At 37.1% G+C, this 21,334-nt stretch overlaps 1 protein-coding gene across 5 annotated transcripts in view; it reads left to right on the forward strand.

Moving 5' to 3' along the window:
* pros (homeobox protein prospero) overlaps window positions 1-20,766 on the forward strand; it is a 96,178-nt gene extending 75,412 nt beyond the window's left edge. The window contains exons 2-7 of one of the 5 annotated variants that reach the window (XM_076412640.1): window positions 2,460-4,382; window positions 4,455-4,751; window positions 8,588-8,812; window positions 9,487-9,641; window positions 18,873-19,017; window positions 19,462-20,766. In XM_076412640.1, coding sequence (XP_076268755.1) covers window positions 2,541-4,382; window positions 4,455-4,751; window positions 8,588-8,812; window positions 9,487-9,641; window positions 18,873-19,017; window positions 19,462-19,641 — 2,844 coding nt within the window. In that variant the 5' untranslated portion in view covers window positions 2,460-2,540 and the 3' untranslated portion in view covers window positions 19,642-20,766. Of the gene's footprint in view, window positions 1-2,394; window positions 4,383-4,454; window positions 4,752-8,587; window positions 8,831-9,459; window positions 9,642-18,872; window positions 19,018-19,461 lie in introns of those variants that run through there. The other 4 variants (XM_076412639.1, XM_076412641.1, XM_076412637.1 and 1 more) reach the window with 4 other exon arrangements.
* The last annotated feature ends 568 nt before the right edge of the window (window positions 20,767-21,334 follow it).

Genomic DNA, 21,334 nt, shown 5'->3' on the forward strand with positions numbered 1-21,334 from the left:
TTTCAGATATATAATATAATATAACTACCCTGACTTCAGTAAGTGATCTACTGTTCAACTTATAATCTAAATCTTATTCTAGATACTATTCTGACTTTTTTTAAAGTTTATCCATTATTAAACTTATTCTAAGCACTATTCTAGCTTATTCTAGAGATTATTCAATCTCACTCTATGTGTCTATTAAGCAGTTCGTATGGCAGTTTGTGTTTGAGCTTATACACTTTACTATCATCGCGCAAATTTAACAGAGTACTTCGCACTAACACTCCGAATCACGCTCGTTATGGGTTCTATGGGGACATCACGTTGAATCAGTTTGTTGGACATGTAACATGGGACATCGACCATGACTCGCAACACTTTATTCATCTTATTGCATATTAAATTATAAGTCTTCTAGTCTTCAAGCTTATGCAACAATTATTATATGCCAGCTTTCTTAAACCATATAAATATAATTCTCAAAACATCAATAACGAAAATTAAAAAATTAGCAATAAAAAAAAACAAAAACCGATATTACTTTCCGAACAAACCAATATTATTCATTTATCACATATCATAAGCCATATCCGGACGACTTCCGATAAGAATTGAAGAAATAATCGGAAATAATCCACCCGAGCCCCCTGCTGTTTAACTTTTGTGTTGTCTTCGGACCATAGGGGACCATATGGCAGGCTCTATGATAGATTTCGAGCGAAAATTTCGATAAAATTCACCATCTGCCGCTCGGGGAAGATCGTTATTATTGTCTTGTAGATTATGAATGTCGAAACTATGCCAATTCGAAGGTCTTCGTCCTGTTTGTGGATGGGAACGGCGTAATTAATTAATTTCACGGAAGAAAGGAGACGAATTTTGCTTTCCTTGGGTCTTGGGAGACGTCTACATAACTGAAAACCGTTTCTTGAACTTTAGTTTTGGTGATTATATCAACTAGAGATTAATTTTAAATAATAACAATCGGTTACATAAAATATATGTAATAATAACAGGAATTCAGACTATTTCGGTGATCTTTCTTTATTGTGGTAACAGTCGGTAGTATAAAGGAAGCTCATCACATGAAATCACAACTTGGTACAACGAATTTAAGATTCTTATTAATCATAAATTAATATTTTTACAACAACAATACGGTTTTAACATTTCTCCTTCGCGTTGTTTGATTTGAAAATCTAAACTCATCAAATCCTTGACCAATAAATCCCAATTTCAACAAACTCTCAAATAATCTTCAGGTAATTTAGCACTTGATGAATCAACTATTTCCGGACATTTATAGAAAGATTGAACAAGGTCATCGAAGATAATGAAAAATATTTTAATTAATATATATTCTACCAATTTTTCTCAATAAATGACGTTTATAAAGTGAAAGAACTAACATTCACAAAAAATATTTTGTAAAAATTAACGATATCAAGCAGAAATAACGACGAATTATCTTTTGTTAAGACGTGGTGGTTCCCTTGAGAGTCTTAACGGCCTGAAGGATATTTCTCACGCGGGCAACCATGTGAAATCTTAATGGGTAGCTGTATATGGCTTCTTAAAGGGCCTTGGTGGTCTTATTGACGTGAGGTCACAATGGGGACGTCTGAATGGTATTTATTTTATTTCTACTTGCTCAGGGTATCGGTGGTGGCAAGACCGCCAGGCGTTTTTTTGTCCTATTTTTAAATATTTACCTTGATGTTTGCGAATAAATTAATAGTTTTTTCTTGTTTCATTGGTGTTTTACATTCGAATGTTTGTTGAGAGTATTGTAAGTTGAATGAAATTTACGAATTACTGGTGAAAGATGCGAAAGAAATATTTGATATTCAATTAAAAAATTTAAATATATACAGGTAACCAGTTCATGTTTACATTTTCTGTGTTGGAAACTCAGTATCTTGATTTTAACGATTTTAACAATTTCTCTATTAACTTATATATAAATTTCTAACTGCAAATTTGAGGAATATTTCTGAAAAAAAAGGTAATTTGTGATAAACAAATTTAGTATTAATATAGGGCATACATGAATACATATTACATGAATAAAGAATATATCATAGTTGTCAAAGAAAAGAAAAAAACATTAGCTTGGACTACTGAAGATAACATAATACCGAAATTTTCAGAGACATTTCAAGTTTATTATTTTAAAGTTATATATATATATATATATATATATATATATATATATATATATATATATATATATATAATGTTTTCTAATTAATGTAATACAATATGGTTTAAGTAAGGGATGTTAGCTGTTGAATGTACGGGTAGACCGAAACGTGCGTGTGTGTGAGAGAGAGAGAGAGAGACAGCGAGCGAGAATTTGAACGTGTGCTAAGGCTTGAGCGTCAGACGGCGGCTCGAGAGACCACGGCCGACTACGGCGACCGCAGGTGCCGGCCGAGGCGACCCTCCGTAACGAGCGTTTCGTTCCGTTCCAGGTATCGACATGGGCAACTATTCTTAAGTGGGGACTCGGCTTTCTGGAGGGGGCACCTGAGCGACCAATAACGCCCCGACCTATGATGTCATCGGAGGAGGAGACAGAATTCGGCGTGTACACAGATAAGCTCTTGAAGAAAAGCAAAAGAACCAGACAGCGCGTGGACGCCGGCGAACCTCGCAACTCTTACTCGTCGATACCGAATTTCAGTTCGCGACCGAACTTCCTCGGTTCCGGCGGCAATCTGTACGGCGCCATCTTCACGCAACACCAACAGTTCGGACTGTTTGGACCCGGTTTCGCGCCCGCCAAGATGCTCAACGAGCTGCTCGGACGCCAGAAGGGCGACGCCGGCGCCGACGACAGCGACGCGACTACCAGGGGCGACTCGAGCCCGCCCGCCACCGACGCCCTCGCGCACCACATGCTGCGCGACATCCTGCAGGGCCGCAAGCACGACCTGCTCGCCCTGGAGCACGACCTGCGCTCCGAGCACATCGCCGCCAACAACAACAACAACGATCCCAAGGCCAGTCCCGAGCCGGACTCCGTTCAGGACTCGCCGGTGGACAATTCCCGGCCGCAGCAACAGCAATCGCAATCCCAACAGCAGCAGCAGCAGCAACAGCCCGAGATGCTGGACGACGCGATGAACGGCATCGAGACTGCGTCGTTACCCTCGCCGAAAGCCGAGCCGGCCAGTCCGGCGAAGCCCGAGGACGCCAAACGGGCCCGCGTCGAGCACATCGTCTCGGGGATGAGGGCCAGTCCGGCGCCGCCCCAGGTCAACGGATGCAAGAAACGGAAGCTGTACCAGCCGCAGCAGCACGACAGCGCGGCCGATCGGTTCCTGGACGACGACGAAGAGGACACCGAGCCTCTGAGACAGAAACGGGTGGAGAAGAACCTGCTCAAGTCGCAGCTGAGGACGATGCAGGAACAGTTGGCGGAGATGCAGCAGAAATACATGCAGTTATGCACGCGAGTGGAACAGGGCTCGGAGGAGAGCCAGGAAGTGGAGGAGATACCTAGTGATAGTGAACAGAGTGTAAAGCGGTCGCCGCCTCCGTCGCCCGTCACCAGCACCCCGACGCCGACGCCCGCGCCCCCTCCCGTTCCCCAAGACACTCCCAAGGCCAAGCCGCAGACGCCGGCCTTTCACAACGGTCTGCTACACGCGCCCCAACACGTGAACAGTGCCGCGGCCATGTATCTCGGTCACAAGCTCCTGATGGAGCAGGAGGCGCGGATGGCGAAGGAAGCGGCCGCCGCGGCGGCGGCGATGAACGAACAACAACAGCAGCAACAACAACAGCAGCACCAGCACCAGCATCAACACCAACACCACCAGCAGCAACAACAGGCTCAACAACAAGTCCCCATGCCCAAACCAGATCCTCTGACAGAACGGTTACATCTGATGAGAAACATGACGACACCCAGCGGACCCGATCTAGAAGGCCTCGCCGACGCCCTGAAGACGGAGATCACCGCCTCCTTGTCCGGCCTCATCGACTCGGTCCTATCGCGGTTCGTGCACCAGAAACGGTGCAAGCAGCAGGACGCGGCCTCGGCGGCCGAACAGCTCAACAAGGACCTGATGATGGCGTCGCAACTGTTGGACAGGAAGTCGCCCAGGACGAAGGTGGCGGACAGGCCGCAGGCACCGCTGCCCCCGACGAGTCACGCGGGCGGCGGACCTCAGATGATGCCGATGCACGGGATGCACGGAAACGGCCTCCAGAAACCCGGCGACATGCACGTGAGACCGCCGATGTTCCAGGCGCCGAAACCACCGCCGGGCATCAGTCAGGCGCCGCTCTACGGCATGAACCATCCCTTTTGCGTGCAGAAGCAGGAGACGCCCGAACAGAACGAGGCCCTGAGCTTGGTGGTGGCGCCGAAGAAGAAACGACACAAGGTAAGTGGTTGTCTTACTGCACGTAGATGTTATCGTGAACGCGAACGCAACCAACCTTTTCAAATAATGCAGGATTTTGTGCCGTTCAAGGTTACGGATACCCGCATCACCCCCAGGACGGTCAGTCGCATCCTGGGCCAGGATGGCGGGATGGGAATGTCCCCGGCCACCATGGAACCCAGCGCGGGAAGCGCCCCATCATGCCCGTCACCAAGGCCTCCCCCATATCATCAGCCGCCACCGATGTTGCCCGTCTCCCTTCCGACATCGGTGGCGATACCAAACCCCGGTCTGCACGAGTCGCAGGTCTTCTCACCGTACAGCCCCTTCTTCCACGGACCAAGCCATGGGCACCACATGGCAATGCAGGTTAGTAACATCTCGCATTTTTCATAAAACCCACTCGTCACAATTTAAAGCAAAACCGAAATTACTTTTTTTCCCCCTAAAATAAACGTACGTCTATTTTTAATATTTATAAATATATACGAAAAAAGGTTCATATATACAAAGTCGTCTTTTAATCTGAATGAATGTAATAATTAACATAGATAGAAAATTAAATATCAATATCCAGCAAGTTTAAATTTCATGATAAAACAATAATTTGATCATAAAAAATAAAGTTTTCTTTTCTAAATAAATGTAAGAATTATTATAAGACAGAAAATTATATTTCTAAATAAAGCAAGTTTAAGTTTCATAATAAAATATGAATTTGTTCATTATAAAAGAGGTTTACTTTTCTGAATAAATGTAAGAATTATTACACAGAAAATTTTGTATCTAAATCAAGCAAATTTAAATTGGACGATAAAATAATAATTTGGTCATAAAAAATAAAGTTTTCTTTTGTAAATAAATGTAAGAATTATTATAAGACAGAAAATTATATTTCTAAATAAAGCAAGTTTAAGTTTCATAACAAAATATGAATTTGTTCATTATAGAAGAGGTTTACTTTTCTGAATAAATGTAAGAATTATTACACAGAAAATTTTGTATCTAAATCAAGCAAATTTAAATTGGACGATAAAATAATAATTTGGTCATAAAAAATAAAGTTTTCTTTTGTAAATAAATGTAAGAATTATTATAAGACAGAAAATTATATTTCTAAATAAAGCAAGTTTAAGTTTCATAATAAAATATGAATTTCTTCATTATAAAAGAAGTTTACTTTTCCGAGTAAATGTAATTACTTATGAATTACTATAGCAGATGTAAGTTTGATAATGAAATAATAATTTGGTCATTATAAATGAGGTTTTTCTGAGTAAATGTAAGTAATAGACATCACATTGCAATGCAAATTATACCATCTCAAACTCTCCTTAAAACCCACCCATCATAATTTAAAGCAAAACGAAATATATCACTTTTTCCCTCCATAAAATAAACATACGTCTATTATCGATATATTTATAAATATACACGCGAAAGAGCGAATAACAAAAACACGTATAAAACAAAATCGTATCGAAAAAACAAACCACTTGTTGCGGGGACGCAAATTGTCCCCAAAAAACGAATCCCCCCCTCACCGTCGACGTCCGCGCGATCCGATAACACACGCCAGGGCAATAATTTTATTTTCAATTTAATTTTTCAACAAATTATTTAAATAAAACCCATAAATATTTGAATTAAATATCGGGCGCTATATTCGGTCGCGACACGTTACACGCCGCGTACGCGCCAGAGTTATCCCTAATTTATTTTTAATTTAATTTAATATTGTTATTAAAACCAATACGCTATATCACCTTTAAAAATCGGAATGTTTTTCGGATTTCCCGGTCACTCGATCGGTTATTTATTTTATTTATAGTTATTTTTTTAAAAGGGGAAATATTTATTAAAATAATATATTTAATTTTTCGATGTACGTTAGCGTTACGCCACGACGATGTTTGTTTTCATCACGTTCCAGGGTTTGACCTAATTACGACACGTGTTCTAATTAGTTTTTGTCGTTTTCTCGTCCAGCTCACTTAAGAGAAATAATTTCTTTAATTAATCCGAGTGACACGCGTTAGTGTTTCTCATCATCAGTTAAAGCGAAACGTCCTGTTAAATTTCATGGGATTTTTTTAATTATTTTAGGGATTACTTTATAATTTACGAACTCTACATGATATAAGTTTATGCGATATTGTGACTATTATCCACAACATTCTTTAACGAATATCTATAACATTTTAACTGCCAAACCTTAGATGCATTAAGTTGATGCGATATTGCCTGTACTTCCTACAATATTTTCTGATCGAGCTCCAAAAAAATATTTGAAGCTGCCGGTCTCGTTCTTGTGATATTACTGTTTTCGTTGATAACTCCTGAATATTAGATGATTTAGCAGGAAAAATTGGTGTATCGAAAAGAGCTCGTCCAGTGCTATTGTGTTCATATAATATTCTAAGAAAATCTGTTGTAACCCCCAAACCTTAGATGCAATAAGTTGATGCGATATTGCCTGTACTTCCTACAGTATTTTCTAATCGAGCTCCACAGGAACCTTTGAAGCTGCCGGTCTCGTTCTTGAGATATTACTGTTTTTGTTGATAACTCCTGAATATTAGATGATTTAGCAGGAAAAATTGGTGTATCGAAAAGAGCTCGTCCAGTGCTATTGTGTTCATATAATATTCTAAGAAAATCTGTTGTAACCCCCAAACCTTAGATGCAATAAGTTGATGCGATATTGCCTGTACTTCCTACAATATTTTCTAATCGAGCTCCACAGGAACCTTTGAAGCTGCCGGTCTCGTTCTTGAGATATTACTGTTTTTGTTGATAACTCCTGAATACTAGATGATTTAGCAGGAAAAATTGCTGTATCGAAAAGAGCTCGTCCAGTGCTATTGTGTTCATATAATATTCTAAGAAAATCTGTTGTAACCCCCAAACCTTAGATGCAATAAGTTGATGCGATATTGCCTGTACTTCCTACAGTATTTTCTAATCGAGCTCCACAGGAACCTTTGAAGCTGCCGGTCTCGTTCTTGAGATATTACTGTTTTTGTTGATAACTCCTGAATATTAGATGATTTAGCAGGAAAAATTGGTGTATCGAAAAGAGCTCGTCCAGTGCTATTGTGTTCATATAATATTCTAAGAAAATCTGTTGTAACCCCCAAACCTTAGATGCAATAAGTTGATGCGATATTGCCTGTACTTCCTACAATATTTTCTAATCGAGCTCCACAGGAACCTTTGAAGCTGCCGGTCTCGTTCTTGAGATATTACTGTTTTTGTTGATAACTCCTGAATACTAGATGATTTAGCAGGAAAAATTGCTGTATCGAAAAGAGCTCGTCCAGTGCTATTGTGTTCATATAATATTCTAAGAAAATCTGTTGTAACCCCCAAACCTTAGATGCAATAAGTTGATGCGATATTGCCTGTACTTCCTACAGTATTTTCTAATCGAGCTCCACAGGAACCTTTGAAGCTGCCGGTCTCGTTCTTGAGATATTACTGTTTTTGTTGATAACTCCTGAATATTAGATGATTTAGCAGGAAAAATTGGTGTATCGAAAAGAGCTCGTCCAGTGCTATTGTGTTCATATAATATTCTAAGAAAATCTGTTGTAACCCCCAAACCTTAGATGCATTAAGTTGATGCGATATTGCCTGTACTTCCTACAATATTTTCTAATCGAGCTCCACAGGAACCTTTGAAGCTGCCGGTCTCGTTCTTGAGATATTACTGTTTTTGTTGATAACTCCTGAATATTAGATGATTTAGCAGGAAAAATTGCTGTATCGAAAAGAGCTCGTCCAGTGCTATTGTGTTCATATAATATTCTAAGAAAATCTGTTGTAACCCCCAAACCTTAGATGCAATAAGTTGATGCGATATTGCCTGTACTTCCTACAATATTTTCTAATCGAGCTTCACAAAAACCTTTGAAGCTGCCGGTCTCGTTCTTGAGATATTACAGTTTTTATTGAAATCTCCATCATTTTAGATGATATAAAAGGAGGGATTATTGTAACATATAGAGTTCGTTCAGTGACATCATGTTCATATTAAATTCTTGAAACACTTGTTATTACTGGCAAAGCTTAGATGCTTTAAATTGCTGTCTGTAACATTATATAATCTTGCTCCAACAAATTTTTAGTTAATTTTAATCTCCTTGAGATATTTATCGAATATTCCATATGTAACTTTAATGATTTTTTGTTTTGTCTCGCAGGCTTCCTCCTCACCACCTCGCATGCACAAAATCGAGAGGGAGTCCCCGCCAGTACATCATCCCCCCACGCTGCTGCACCCAGCATTATTGGCTGCCGCCCAACATGGCGGTTCACCCGATTATTCGCACATGCGAGCCCCATCGGGCGGCCTCAACATGGACAACGGAGACCGTAACTCAGACTGCAACTCAGGCGACATCTCCTACGACGGAATGCAGCCTACTATATCCTTTTTATGCAAAGTAATTTAACCATTTAATAATATGATCGATACTCGACCGAAAGGTCGATATCGAGACACTCAGTTTTGTGCAACATCAATGCAAAGTGATTAAGGTAGAATAAAAGCTTGTAAGACTTCTAGAAGTTGGGGGGTTAAGGTATCGTTTGACCTAGAGGGGGACTGATAAAACAATCTGACCCAATCCTCTTTATAGAAGCCCCGCTAGTTAAGAATTATATCAGATTCGTGTCGGATAAGGTAAAATCATGAATAATAAAAATCTTGTTAAAACTTACCGTATAATACAAGTCGCCCTGTTCTTTATAGTTTTCTTTTTTTTCTATATTAAGATATCAAAGAATGTGGGAAAGTACATATGTATGTTAGCCAGGGGATGAAATAATTCCTACTCTTTTAACCTATGGTTATTTTTTTATTCTTTTGTGACGGGTACATTAATATTTACTAGCAATTGATCTACGTCGGCTTTTCTTTCAATCTTTTTTCTAATTGACGTTGCACATTTCATTTCTCAAGCGTATTTTGAGGAAACAGAAGAAACACCCCGTCGTGTTTCTTCTCGCTTTTCATTATACCCGAAGAAGGCCCTTTATCCAATTGTACAAAGCCTTCTTCCCCTTATTACAGCCAAATATTTCCTTAACATCCGATCACTCCTCAACGCTGACGCCCATGCACCTGAGGAAGGCAAAACTGATGTTCTTCTGGGTCCGATATCCCAGTTCAGCGGTGCTAAAAATGTACTTTCCGGACATCAAGTTTAACAAGAACAATACTGCCCAGTTAGTGAAATGGTTCTCCAATTTCAGGTGAGTTTTTATAAATTTATCAAAAATTCAATCATATCGACACAAAATGTAGTTTAACGCACGAAATAATCAAACACAATAATCAAAAGATGTTAAAATATTCCTAAATATTTGAAAACATATGTTTATTTACACTAAAACGTTTGACGAAAATATTAATGTTTACTAGATGAAAATAAACATATAAAAATCGTCTCATAATGTTTCTATTTACTTCACCTACACCATTATCTATTCTTTAACCCCTCAAGCTTAAACAAACGCTAACAACTTTCAGAACAGATGGTGTATTAGCATTGATAAGATAAGGAAATCAATAAGGCAAAACCAGTCAGCTTTGGCTTCGTTTTTTTTCCACGAACAAAAGAACACCAAACGTATCGTATAAGCACTTTGCCGTTTTCGTTCGTTTTTTTTATTTCTTTGTTTACCGATGGAAATGGATCATTGACGATATCGGAAGAAATTACAGGTTGGCGTCGATTATCTGAGGACTACATATGGCTAGGATAAAAGGGTTTTTCTCTCTCGTGGCGAAACAAGCGACGGACTAAAAATATTTTCAATTATCGCTCTCGTTCCTGTACAGGTCGAATTCGATATATTTCTCTGTGGCACATTAATTAAATAAAGGTCGCGTCGTTGCCGGATTTTTCCGGTTTCTTTCTCCCCAAACTCGGTTCGTGGAACGTCAAGATCGGAGCGTCAAGATATCGAGGGCATATCGATGAGAAGTTAAATAATTAACCGGGATTCACGCATAATCACAATGCACCAATTAAGGTAATTAATTAGGTTGGTAATTGGGATGCGGCATGTGAGGAGGCGGCAGGAAATGGGCGGCGAAGGGAGGTTCTAAGGTGTACCCCGGGCAAATTGTTTCCGGTCATCGCGATCAACTACGATTAGACCGGAATTTTTAATTACTCCTCGATGCTGCATTAATTACCGATCGCACCAATCCACTCCATCGAAAAACATCAAAAAAATTAATGGACGAATCGACTGCTTCTCCTTTTCTTATTGTTTAAACAAGTCAATGTTGCCAGAGCGTTGTTATTTTATTTAAACTACTGACTGTTATTTACGTTTGTATCTGTTTAGTTTAAACAACTCAACGTTGTCATGTTTTACACAATTTCTTAATAATGAAGATTTTTGAACAACTACGCTGTTGCCACAGTGTCGTTTATTTGTTTGATTTCGTGATTCAAATATTTATTTGTTCTTTCGAAAGAAAATCGAGTTCTCCTTTTCTTATTGTTTAAACAAATCAATGTTGCCAGAGCGTTGTTATTTTATTTAAAGTACTGACTGCTATTTACGCTAGTATCTGTTTAGTTTAAACAACTCAACGTTGTCATGTCTTACATAATTTCTTAATAATGAAGATTTTTGAACAATTACGCTGTTGCCGCAGTGTCGTTTATTTCTTTTATTTCCTGATTCAAATATTTATTTGTTCTTTCGAAAGAAAATCGAGTTCTCCTTTTCTTATTGTTTAAACAAATCAATGTTGCCGGAGCGTTGTTATTTCCTTTAAACTTCTGACTGATATTTAAGCTTGTATCTGTTTAAACTAAACAACTCAATGTTGTCATGTTTTACATAATATCTAAATAATGAATATTTTTAAACAATTACACTGTTGCCACAGTGTCGTTTATTTCTTCAATTTCCTGATTCAAATATTTCTTCGAAATTGTACATTCGAAAGAGAATTTTTAAACGGTTGTTGTACTGCGGGGATAACTAGGCTTGTCGAAAGTAAATAAAGAAAAAGAGGACGGACGGACGAAATGCAGGAGAAAATCCTGGGACGCATAGAAATTTTGAACGGCTTTCTTTGTAATTAAGGAAAAAACTCCCAGTTTGCCCTCTCGAGCCCTTCTTATTCGGTAAAAATTGCCTTTCCTTTCCGTATATATTTTTTTTTTTCGTCGACTCTCGTTCGTCGTCTTCTCTCTCTCTCTCTCTCGGCGATTCGCGATAATGAACGGCGAGGAGGAGAACCAAAGAAAATTAAACAATGCGAAAGAAAACTGGCTACCGTTCACGACTGACGGCTTTAGAACTATGCGGCTCCTCCGCTGACATATTCAATATGACGTGTTTTTTTTAATTAACAATGACTAATTAGAGTTAACCGGGTTCGACTAACAATCGTCAGGAAAAAAGAGGAACTTTCAACGGCGGGATTGCGCTCTTTGTTCGTCGCGGATTTTCTGAATTTTCATTCGCAAGTATTTATTGTCCTCGCGGCTGTTCGGGAAAAAGGAAAATCGAATAATGGGATCGCTTTTCTTTCAGCCAGCAAGGATGATGGGTATTATGATGGACCATTGGATCGAGATAATCCAACAGAAATGACCCCTTCAGCGGATGAAACATTTATTATCGTCCTGAACTAGTGTTTCGGTTAATTGAAAACTATCAAATTATCTTTGACGCAGAAATATGATGTTACCGTCAATATAAGTCCTCTGTTTGTACATTAACCGATAACAGCAACTATTTAATGATGTCATCGGATAACAGGTTTTTTTTTTAAGATTCTCAGTTATTGATGAAGCAAGAGATTGAAGCTTCCATATATGCAGCAGTTCTAAATTAACTTCCTTTGATGACAACAAGTAAAGTACTTTATTCTAGATGCAGTGCATTGATGCTCATGTTAATACAAGAATTCAACACTTACATCATCCCATAAAACCGAAACCGTTAGAAGATGTTGAAAGATAACAGCTTTTTTAAAGAAATTCAGTTATTTTTGATACAATTAAATTATGCTTTGGTGCAGACCAATAATCTAAGTTAGCTCCATCTTCAAAATGCAAGAAAAGTTGATAGGATAATAATGCAAACGTTGTTTTGGGATAAAACCTTGATTTTAGATAGAATTTTAGGTCAATGTGCTGATGCTATAGTTAATATAGGAATCTAAAATATATGTCATCCGATAAAGTTAAAAACATCTGATGGTGTTTAAAGAAAACAGCTTTTTTAAAGAAATTCAGTTATTTTTGATACATTTAAATTATGCTTTGGTACAGACCAATAATCTAAGTTAGCTCCATCTTGAAAATGCAAGAGGTTCGTCCATTGATAATATAATAATGCAAACGTTGTTTTGGGATAAAACCTTGATTTTAGATAGAATTTTAGGTCAATGTGCTGATGTTCTAGTTAATATAGGAATCTAAAATATATGTCACCCGATAAAGCTAAAAACATCTGATGATGTTTAAAGAAAACAGCTTTTTTAAAGAAATTCAGTTATTTTTGATACAATTAAATTATGCTTTGGTGCAGACCAATAATCTAAGTTAGCTCCATCTTCAAAATGCAAGAAAAGTTGATAGGATAATAATGCAAACGTTGTTTTGGGATAAAACCTTGATTTTAAATAGAATTTTAGGTCAATGTGCTGATGCTATAGTTAATATAGGAATCTAAAATATATGTCATCCGATAAAGTTAAAAACATCTGATGGTGTTTAAAGAAAACAGCTTTTTTAAAGAAATTCAGTTATTTTTGATACAATTAAATTATGCTTTGGTACAGACCAATAATCTAAGTTAGCTCCATCTGAAAATGCAAGAAAATTTGATAATATAATAATGCAAACGTTGTTTTGGGATAAAACCTTGATTTTAGATAGAATTTTAGGTCAATGTGCTGATGTTCTAGTTAATATAGGAATCTAAAATATATGTCACCCGATAAAGCTAAAAACATCTGATGATGTTTAAAGAAAACAGCTTTTTTAAAGAAATTCAGTTATTTTTGATACAATTAAATTATGCTTTGGTGCAGATCACTAATCTAAGTTAGCTCCATCTGAAAATGCAAGAAAAGTTGATAATATAATAATGCAAACGTTGTTTTGGGATAAAACCTTAATTTTAGATAGAATTTTAGGTCAATGTGCTGATCCTATAGTTACTATAGGATTCTAAAATATATGTCACCCGATAAAGCTAAAAACATCTGATGCTGTTTAAAGAAAACAGCTTTTTTAAAGAAATTCAGTTATTTTTGATACAATTAAATTATGCTTTGGTGCAGATCACTAATCTAAGTTAGCTCCATCTGAAAATGCAAGAAAAGTTGATAATATAATAATGCAAACGTTGTTTTGGGATAAAACCTTAATTTTAGATAGAATTTTAGGTCAATGTGCTGATCCTATAGTTACTATAGGATTCTAAAATATATGTCACCCGATAAAGCTAAAAACATCTGATGCTGTTTAAAGAAAACAGCTTTTTTAAAGAAATTCAGTTATTTTTGATACAATTAAATTATGCTTTGGTGCAGATCACTAATCTAAGTTAGCTCCATCTGAAAATGCAAGAAAAGTTGATAATATAATAATGCAAACGTTGTTTTGGGATAAAACCTTAATTTTAGATAGAATTTTAGGTCAATGTGCTGATCCTATAGTTACTATAGGATTCTAAAATATATGTCACCCGATAAAGCTAAAAACATCTGATGCTGTTTAAAGAAAACAGCTTTTTTAAAGAAATTCAGTTATTTTTGATACAATTAAATTATGCTTTGGTGCAGACCAATAATCTAAGTTAGCTCCATCTGAAAATGCAAGAAAAGTTGATAATATAATAATGCAAACATTGTTTTGGGATAAAACCTTAATTTTAGATAGAATTTTAGGTCAATGTGCTGATCCTATAGTTACTATAGGAATCTAAAATATATGTCACCCTATTAAGCTAAAAACATCTGATGATGTTTAAAGAAAACAGTTTTTTTAAAGAAATTCAGTTATTTTTGATCAACAATGTGATGATTATTTAATATGAAAGCTTAAATATTCCATAACATAAAGATATTCCAGGGAGGCACGACATTTTAATGCAATATTCTTAGATTTAACACGGTCCAGTATAATGAAAACTGCCGTGATCTTTTATTGTGGTAATCGATAAGTTGGTCTAATTAACTTAATATGTCCCACGACCAGTTTGAAAGAGAGTGGAAAATGAGGGAGAAAACCTCCGCGAAAAAAAAAAGAGGACCGGAAAAAAGAGACGGAGGCGGGGGAGGAGGTACCGCAGCCAAAGGAAAACGCCTGGCCCACTAATTAGTCTCAAGACCTTAATTAAGTTATTTTTAATTGAGCAGTAGGCAGTTCGTCGAGGGTTTTTTCCTATTTTTATTAAGGCACATACACACAGTAATGACGTAATGAGTTAATTGAGAAATACTAATTACGGAAATCCCTATCTGTTTGGCAGGAAAAGGCAGGCAAATTAAAAATTAAAAAATTTAGCGCACCCAACAAGAACACAAAGCAGAAATATTATTTTATTTGTAGAGTTTCTGTGTTTTTTTTTTTTCGCTAAATAAAATTTAACGTTGGAATCGTGACATTTCATACAAGGCAATTCGTTTTTCGCTAATTGAACTGACATCATCCTAATTTTACTTAATTAGATTTGGCATCGGTGTTGTTTTTGATAAAAAAAAATCGAATTTTAACGGATTCCAAACAAGGAAACAGCGCGGGGTGTGAAAAAAATCGGAGACGTTATGACTTTCTTGCGAAATAGGGATTTATTGACGTCGTTCACTCGTTTTCGTTTTTCGCTAATTGAACACGAAAACTCCTCGTTGCCCAGACATCATCCTAATTTTACTTAATTGGATTTGCCATCGGTGTTGTTTTTGATCAAAAAAAATCGAATTCTAACGGATTCCAAACAAAGCAACAGAGTGGAGTGTGAAAAAAATCGGAGACGTTATGACTTTCTTGCGAAATAGGGTTTTATTGTCGCCGTTCACTCGTTTTCGTTTTTCGCTAATTGAACACGAAAATTCCTCGTTGCCCAGGCATCATCCTAATTATACTTAATTAGATTTGGCATCGGTGTTGTTTTTCATCGAAAAAAAATCGAATTTTAACGGATTCCAAACAAGGCAAGAGCGCGGGTTGTGAAAAAAATCGGAGACGTTATGACTTTCTTGCGAAATAGGGGTTCATTGTCGTCGTTCACGACCCTACCTCGTAATTTATAAGTCCCAAAGCCAAATCAGCGTCAACCGCCAGGTACGATACCGAACAAAACAAGTTCCGATTCCCCTCGTTCCCACAGGTAAACACTCTCGGAGACGGTTTCCTTTAGAGCGAAAAGACGTTACCGGCCTCGGGACAGATGGCTGTCGGTCGGTCCCTTCGTCGTTTCCCTGAACGTCTTCGAGACGGCCCACGGTCGTCTTAAGATGCCTGGCACGCGTCTTTAACGAACTCTACCGGAATCACCGGGCCTCGATTGTTTGTACAGGCGTCACGGCCTCCCTTTTTTTCCTTGGACCGAATTGAAAAGCACTTCTTTAAGATTTCGACCCGAGAGCGATTTATTTAACGGTTTTATTTGTGTTTGTCGTTCGTTTTTCTTAAGAAGATTGATGTAGCCAGCAACAGCTGTATTCTTATTTTATTCCCTTAATATTAAGGAAGAAAAAAAAACAGTTATGTACACATTAACTTTCGTACAATTTTGATCAGAAATCACTAAATCATATCAATAAATAAATATGGAAAAATCGTTTTTAATCCTTGAACTGTAATAAAAAATTCATATTTTTGATATTTTTTTGAAATTATATAATTTGCGTTAAACACATTTTGATGATATTTTTGATGCTACAGGTCTCTTTTTAACGTTGTTATAGATGATACGCCATTGAATATAAAATATTTAGTATCGAGTTATCAAAAAATAACATAAGTTTTGATCAATATCTAACAGAAATTTATTTTTTAATGTACAAGGGTTATTTGTAATACTTTTAAATTATGCTCAATGGAGAACGAATTATGTAGTACTGAGTCATTCAAAAATAAAGTTCTGATCTTCGATTTTTAGCGGAAAATAATTTTAATGCGTACATCTAATTATTGATGGAGTTAAATCATGCTCGATTAAAATGAATGCTGTGGTATTGAGCTATTCAAAAAATGGATTAAGTTCTGATGCATGTTGCTCAGAAAATGATTTTAATGCACATAACTTATTCTTGATCCAGTTAAATGATGCTCGATTAGAAGTCAATGGTTGAGTCATTCAAAAATGTAATCAGTTCTGATGAATTGTTACCAGAAAATGATTTTAATGCACATACATTTCTGAGGTTAGTAAAATATGGTCGATAAAAAAGGTATAATGCAGTAACATTTAATGATACCAAAAGGTATTTTAATCAACATGAGTTATTCTTTATGACATTGAAGGAAAATGATTTTTATCAAAGTATGTTAAATTAAAAATGAACGATATAATACTGAGTCATAGAGAATTATTATTTAGGTTATTGCTTTTAAATCATATTACAACAAATATTTAGATTTAGATTTGGTAAAATACAATTTAGTTTTAACGGTAAGAAAATAAAACTCGCTTGAAAACTCTACCAACATCTAACTGTATTAGAGAGTGACTAAAAATGTCATTGTAAATGGGCCAGGATATCGCTATGAATCAATCTTGAATAGTGCAGGTGGTAAACCGCTACAGTACGTGATCCTTCAATACAATTTTCTTGTACATGCGGGCCTGACCCGTCAGCAGGTCAAAGAAACTCACACTTTCCACCAGCCTTTTGCATATCAACCAGCCGTACCGAATTTGACAATATCGCTTTCAAGACAAAAACCCCACATTCGTAGCGGAATCAGCGACGATTATTTATGTACAGTAACAGTAACAGAAAAAAATACGTATGTACACACACACGCTCCAACCGAGAGGAACTTTCCCCTTTTTTGGTGAAATACCAAAGAGGGTGAACAACACACCCTTGCTTAGAACGAACCGATCTTCTGAATAGTTGAATAGTTTCCTAACGGTTTTTCAGATTAGGACATCTGTCGTGCCGTATTGTTCGTCTGGCTTAATATAATCCGCACCAATAAAAAAAACATGAATTCCATTCAAAGTAGGCTGTGCCACCAAAAAAAAAATAAGTAAAACAAAAAAGCTAGTCCGTATCGAGAAAAATCAAACACTAAATTAACAGATTAGATGGAGAATGTACAGCCAAGAGCGTTAATCGTTACATGGCGCCTGATTACACGTAATAATACCAATGTTTAGGCCGAAATTGAATTAATATTACCTAAACACTGCAGTGTCATGTCATAGAACTCGAATGCCAATTATAGGCCAATTGGGCATACATAATTAATTCTGGTGTATTAGCTATGGTAAAATATTAACAACGCAACTGTTGCTGTCTAATAGGTTCGGTATCGTAGTTGGTCTAACCATTTTCACTATTTGGATACTTTACAATTATAACGTTAAATTATCTAGTATCTATATTTGTTTTTAAGTTTTATGTATTACATTTTTTTTAAATATATTACTGCAAGATTTTTTCATTTTACTTTGCAAATATTTGGAAAAAAAATCCGGTGGTTCTTTTTAAGTATTTTTTCACAATTAAGAAACAATGTGACGTCGTTAAATTCCTCTCTCCCGATATCCCGAGCCGCGGGGCGATCAGACCGTCCGATCACTCAGACAACCGATATCGATATATATTACTCACTATCAAGGAAAATGTTTCTGTTTTGTTTCTAAGTAACATTTTGGAAAATGGTGAATGCGCCAGATATTTCCGTTATCCCGGAAAAATTCTATACCCGTTTTATAAGTAACTTCCTTTATCTACAGTGTTGTTATTGTTTTAAAACGTAATACTTTAAACTGCCCTTTCATAAACTGGTTTTTGAAAAAATGGTGAATGCGCCGAATATTCTTGTTATACTGTCTTCTATAAGTATCTCTCGTCATCTATGTTATTAATGTATTCATATAATCTAATTTAAACTGATCTCTTGCAGTTTTAAAACGTTTATTTGTAGCTTTATTTTCTTCATAAAATGTACTTTCGAAATTGATCTCTTTCAATTTTTAATCGTTGTTGTATGAATCGTAGGCGAAATGGTGTATTCCCCGATATTTTTGATATATTTAAAGAGTCTATACCTGGATTTAATAGTTTTTGGTCATCTATAGATTTATTCTTATGTTATAATGTATTTTATAAATTGATCACTTATAATTTTTTTTATACATTACCGTAATATTTTTTCATTTTACTTTGCAAATAATTAGAAAAAATCCGGAGGTTCGTTGAGACGTTGTCGCGTCCTCGATTAATTCCTAGAACTTGACGATTTTTTTTTATTTTGTTTACAGGGAATTCTATTACATTCAAATGGAGAAATACGCGAGACAAGCTGTGTCGGAGGGTGTCAAGAACGCCGATGATCTCCACGTTGGTGCCGATTCAGAACTATACCGAGTGCTGAATCTTCATTATAACAGAAACAATCACATCGAGGTATGGGGTCCACAGGTTTGTGATATCCGAGACATCTAAAAATTTTTGTTTTTTTATTTTCTTTTATTTTTATCTACCATAGAACCATTTACGAACCAGTTTCCTCGTTTGATTTTTGTTGCTTTAGTCTTCTCTTTAGTTCAGTTTGTTTTGCCATCAATGTATAAGATTCTCAGTTGGGAAAAGACAAATTTTTGCTAAGATGTCTTGGCTAGTTCACGCAATTTTTCGATTTTTATTTTAAGTTACTTAGAAATATATTGAATCAGAATATGTTAATATTATTTCTGATTTAATATTGTAATTGGTAGATGTGGCAACTTGGCGATGTTTTTTTGTTTCGTTAATAGTAAACGGTGCTGCGTTGCCGCGTGTTCATGCTTTTAATTATTTCGAGGATTTTTTTCGAGGCAACGATCTAATGTTTCTTTCTCTTGTCCGTAGGTTCCTTCAAATTTCAGGTTCGTCGTAGAGCAAACGCTCAGGGAATTCTTCAAAGCGATCCAGGAGGGCAGGGACGCGGAGCAATCCTGGAAGAAATCGATCTACAAGATAATCTCGAGGCTTGACGACCCGGTCCCGGAGTATTTCAAGTCGCCCAACTTCCTGGAGCAGCTGGAGTGACCGGGCGGTGTTGTCAAACCGACGACGCCCCCCCAAGCCGCCGGCGTCTGGTACTGAATCGGAAAGAAACCAATACGGACGTGGCGGTGAATCGGTGACGCCTCTCCATCGCGACCAACAACTCCATCATCATCAAACAATCCGGATTATTTCTCAGAACCGCCGTTCCGGCCGACAGGTGGCAGGCGCCCCCCATCACCCCCGACTGCAGGAAAACCTGCACCATCTGGCACCACTGTAAGCTGCGCGATTCCGACAGAGCGCGCGCACGCTATTTTTTTGTGTATATATCTATCTTGTCTGCGTGTATATGTATGTGTGATCGTTCGAGAAGGCCTGTAAATAATATGAGAATTTCCTTTTTGTCTAACCAAAGTTATATTTTTGCTAGTCGTTGAGGTTAAGGACCTTCTCCTCTTCTACGAAAGACGAACGAAGGTTCCTGTTCTGTTTATAGTTTTAGTTCTATCTCTTCCATTCCAATGTTGAACCTATGTATCCTCTTACTGGACAAAGTAAGAGGATACATAAAACAAAATAATATTAGTTGAATATATACCATAGGTATTATATTTTACTGTGATTTGTTATATTAAGTAGATATGCCATTATTTCTTCATTAATTTGGCGTGTACGATGATTCATTCATTCGGGAAATAGCTACAAAGAAAAATTGACAACGAAACAAAACAAAAATGACACGACACACCCCCCCTAAGCTAATTACGGCGACCACATCGCGACTATCCTTGCTTTAAACAAAAGATGGTCGCGACGTTGCCGCTTTTCGTCGTCGTGTCTTCCTTCGCGTTATTTTTTTGTAGGTTTTTCTCTTTTCTTTTTGCGCTCAGGCTAGTTGCTATTTTCGTGTGTTTGTTTTTTTTTTTGAATATTTTTTTTCTGTAATAAAATTCCCCCACCTCCCCCTTCCCTTAGCGTCCCAGCATGTCTGCTTAATATTTATGTTTATTATTATTTTGTATTAAGATCTAATTTATGTTAAATAGTAATTTATTTCACTACGGCACAATTAATAGGTTAGGTTCACGATCTCGTTGACACGTGTGCAGCAACTAGTCAGTTTTTACATTATTGAAATAAATATATTATTATTATTATTATTAACACGATTTTTTTTTGGAATTGTTCTTCGTTGTTTCGTAACGACAGTTTACAGTGGGTTGTTACACGTGGTACAATGTACATAGCGTAAGACGAACGGTATGACAGTTCGGGTTGGAGAAAGCCACCACACCTGCTTGTCCCGGTTCGCGTCTAGTCTACAGGTCGGTCCCGTGAGGTCGCCAGTTTTCTTTAGCCTACATCTAGGCTAAACGGACGAGTGATTTTAGTGTTCCTAATACGAGAAAAATTGATTCCGATGAACAAAAAAACCAAAAAAAATCGCGAAAAAAAAAACTGCCCATTTTTCGAAAGACTGCCATTCACTTTACTGTTCGGTTGACGTTTCGTTCGCCGGTCGATGCTCTTCGATTTCCTTACGGATCAAAATTGATCGTTACGTTCGGTGTAATATTTCAGTTACGTTTCGGTTTCGCGGACCTCGGGACCCGTCCTCAGGCTATCGTTTTGACGGAACGACGAGACATCGAGAAATTGTTCTGGGACACACAGACACTGAAAATAAAAAAACGCAATTCGAACCAAATTCGATATAGTTGTTTAGAATTTT

The sequence above is a fragment of the Rhynchophorus ferrugineus genome, unplaced genomic scaffold (assembly GCF_030347505.1).
Source record: "Rhynchophorus ferrugineus isolate W39M unplaced genomic scaffold, kcgeb_rfMv2 rfM8, whole genome shotgun sequence".
Lineage (NCBI taxonomy): Eukaryota > Metazoa > Arthropoda > Insecta > Coleoptera > Curculionidae > Rhynchophorus > Rhynchophorus ferrugineus.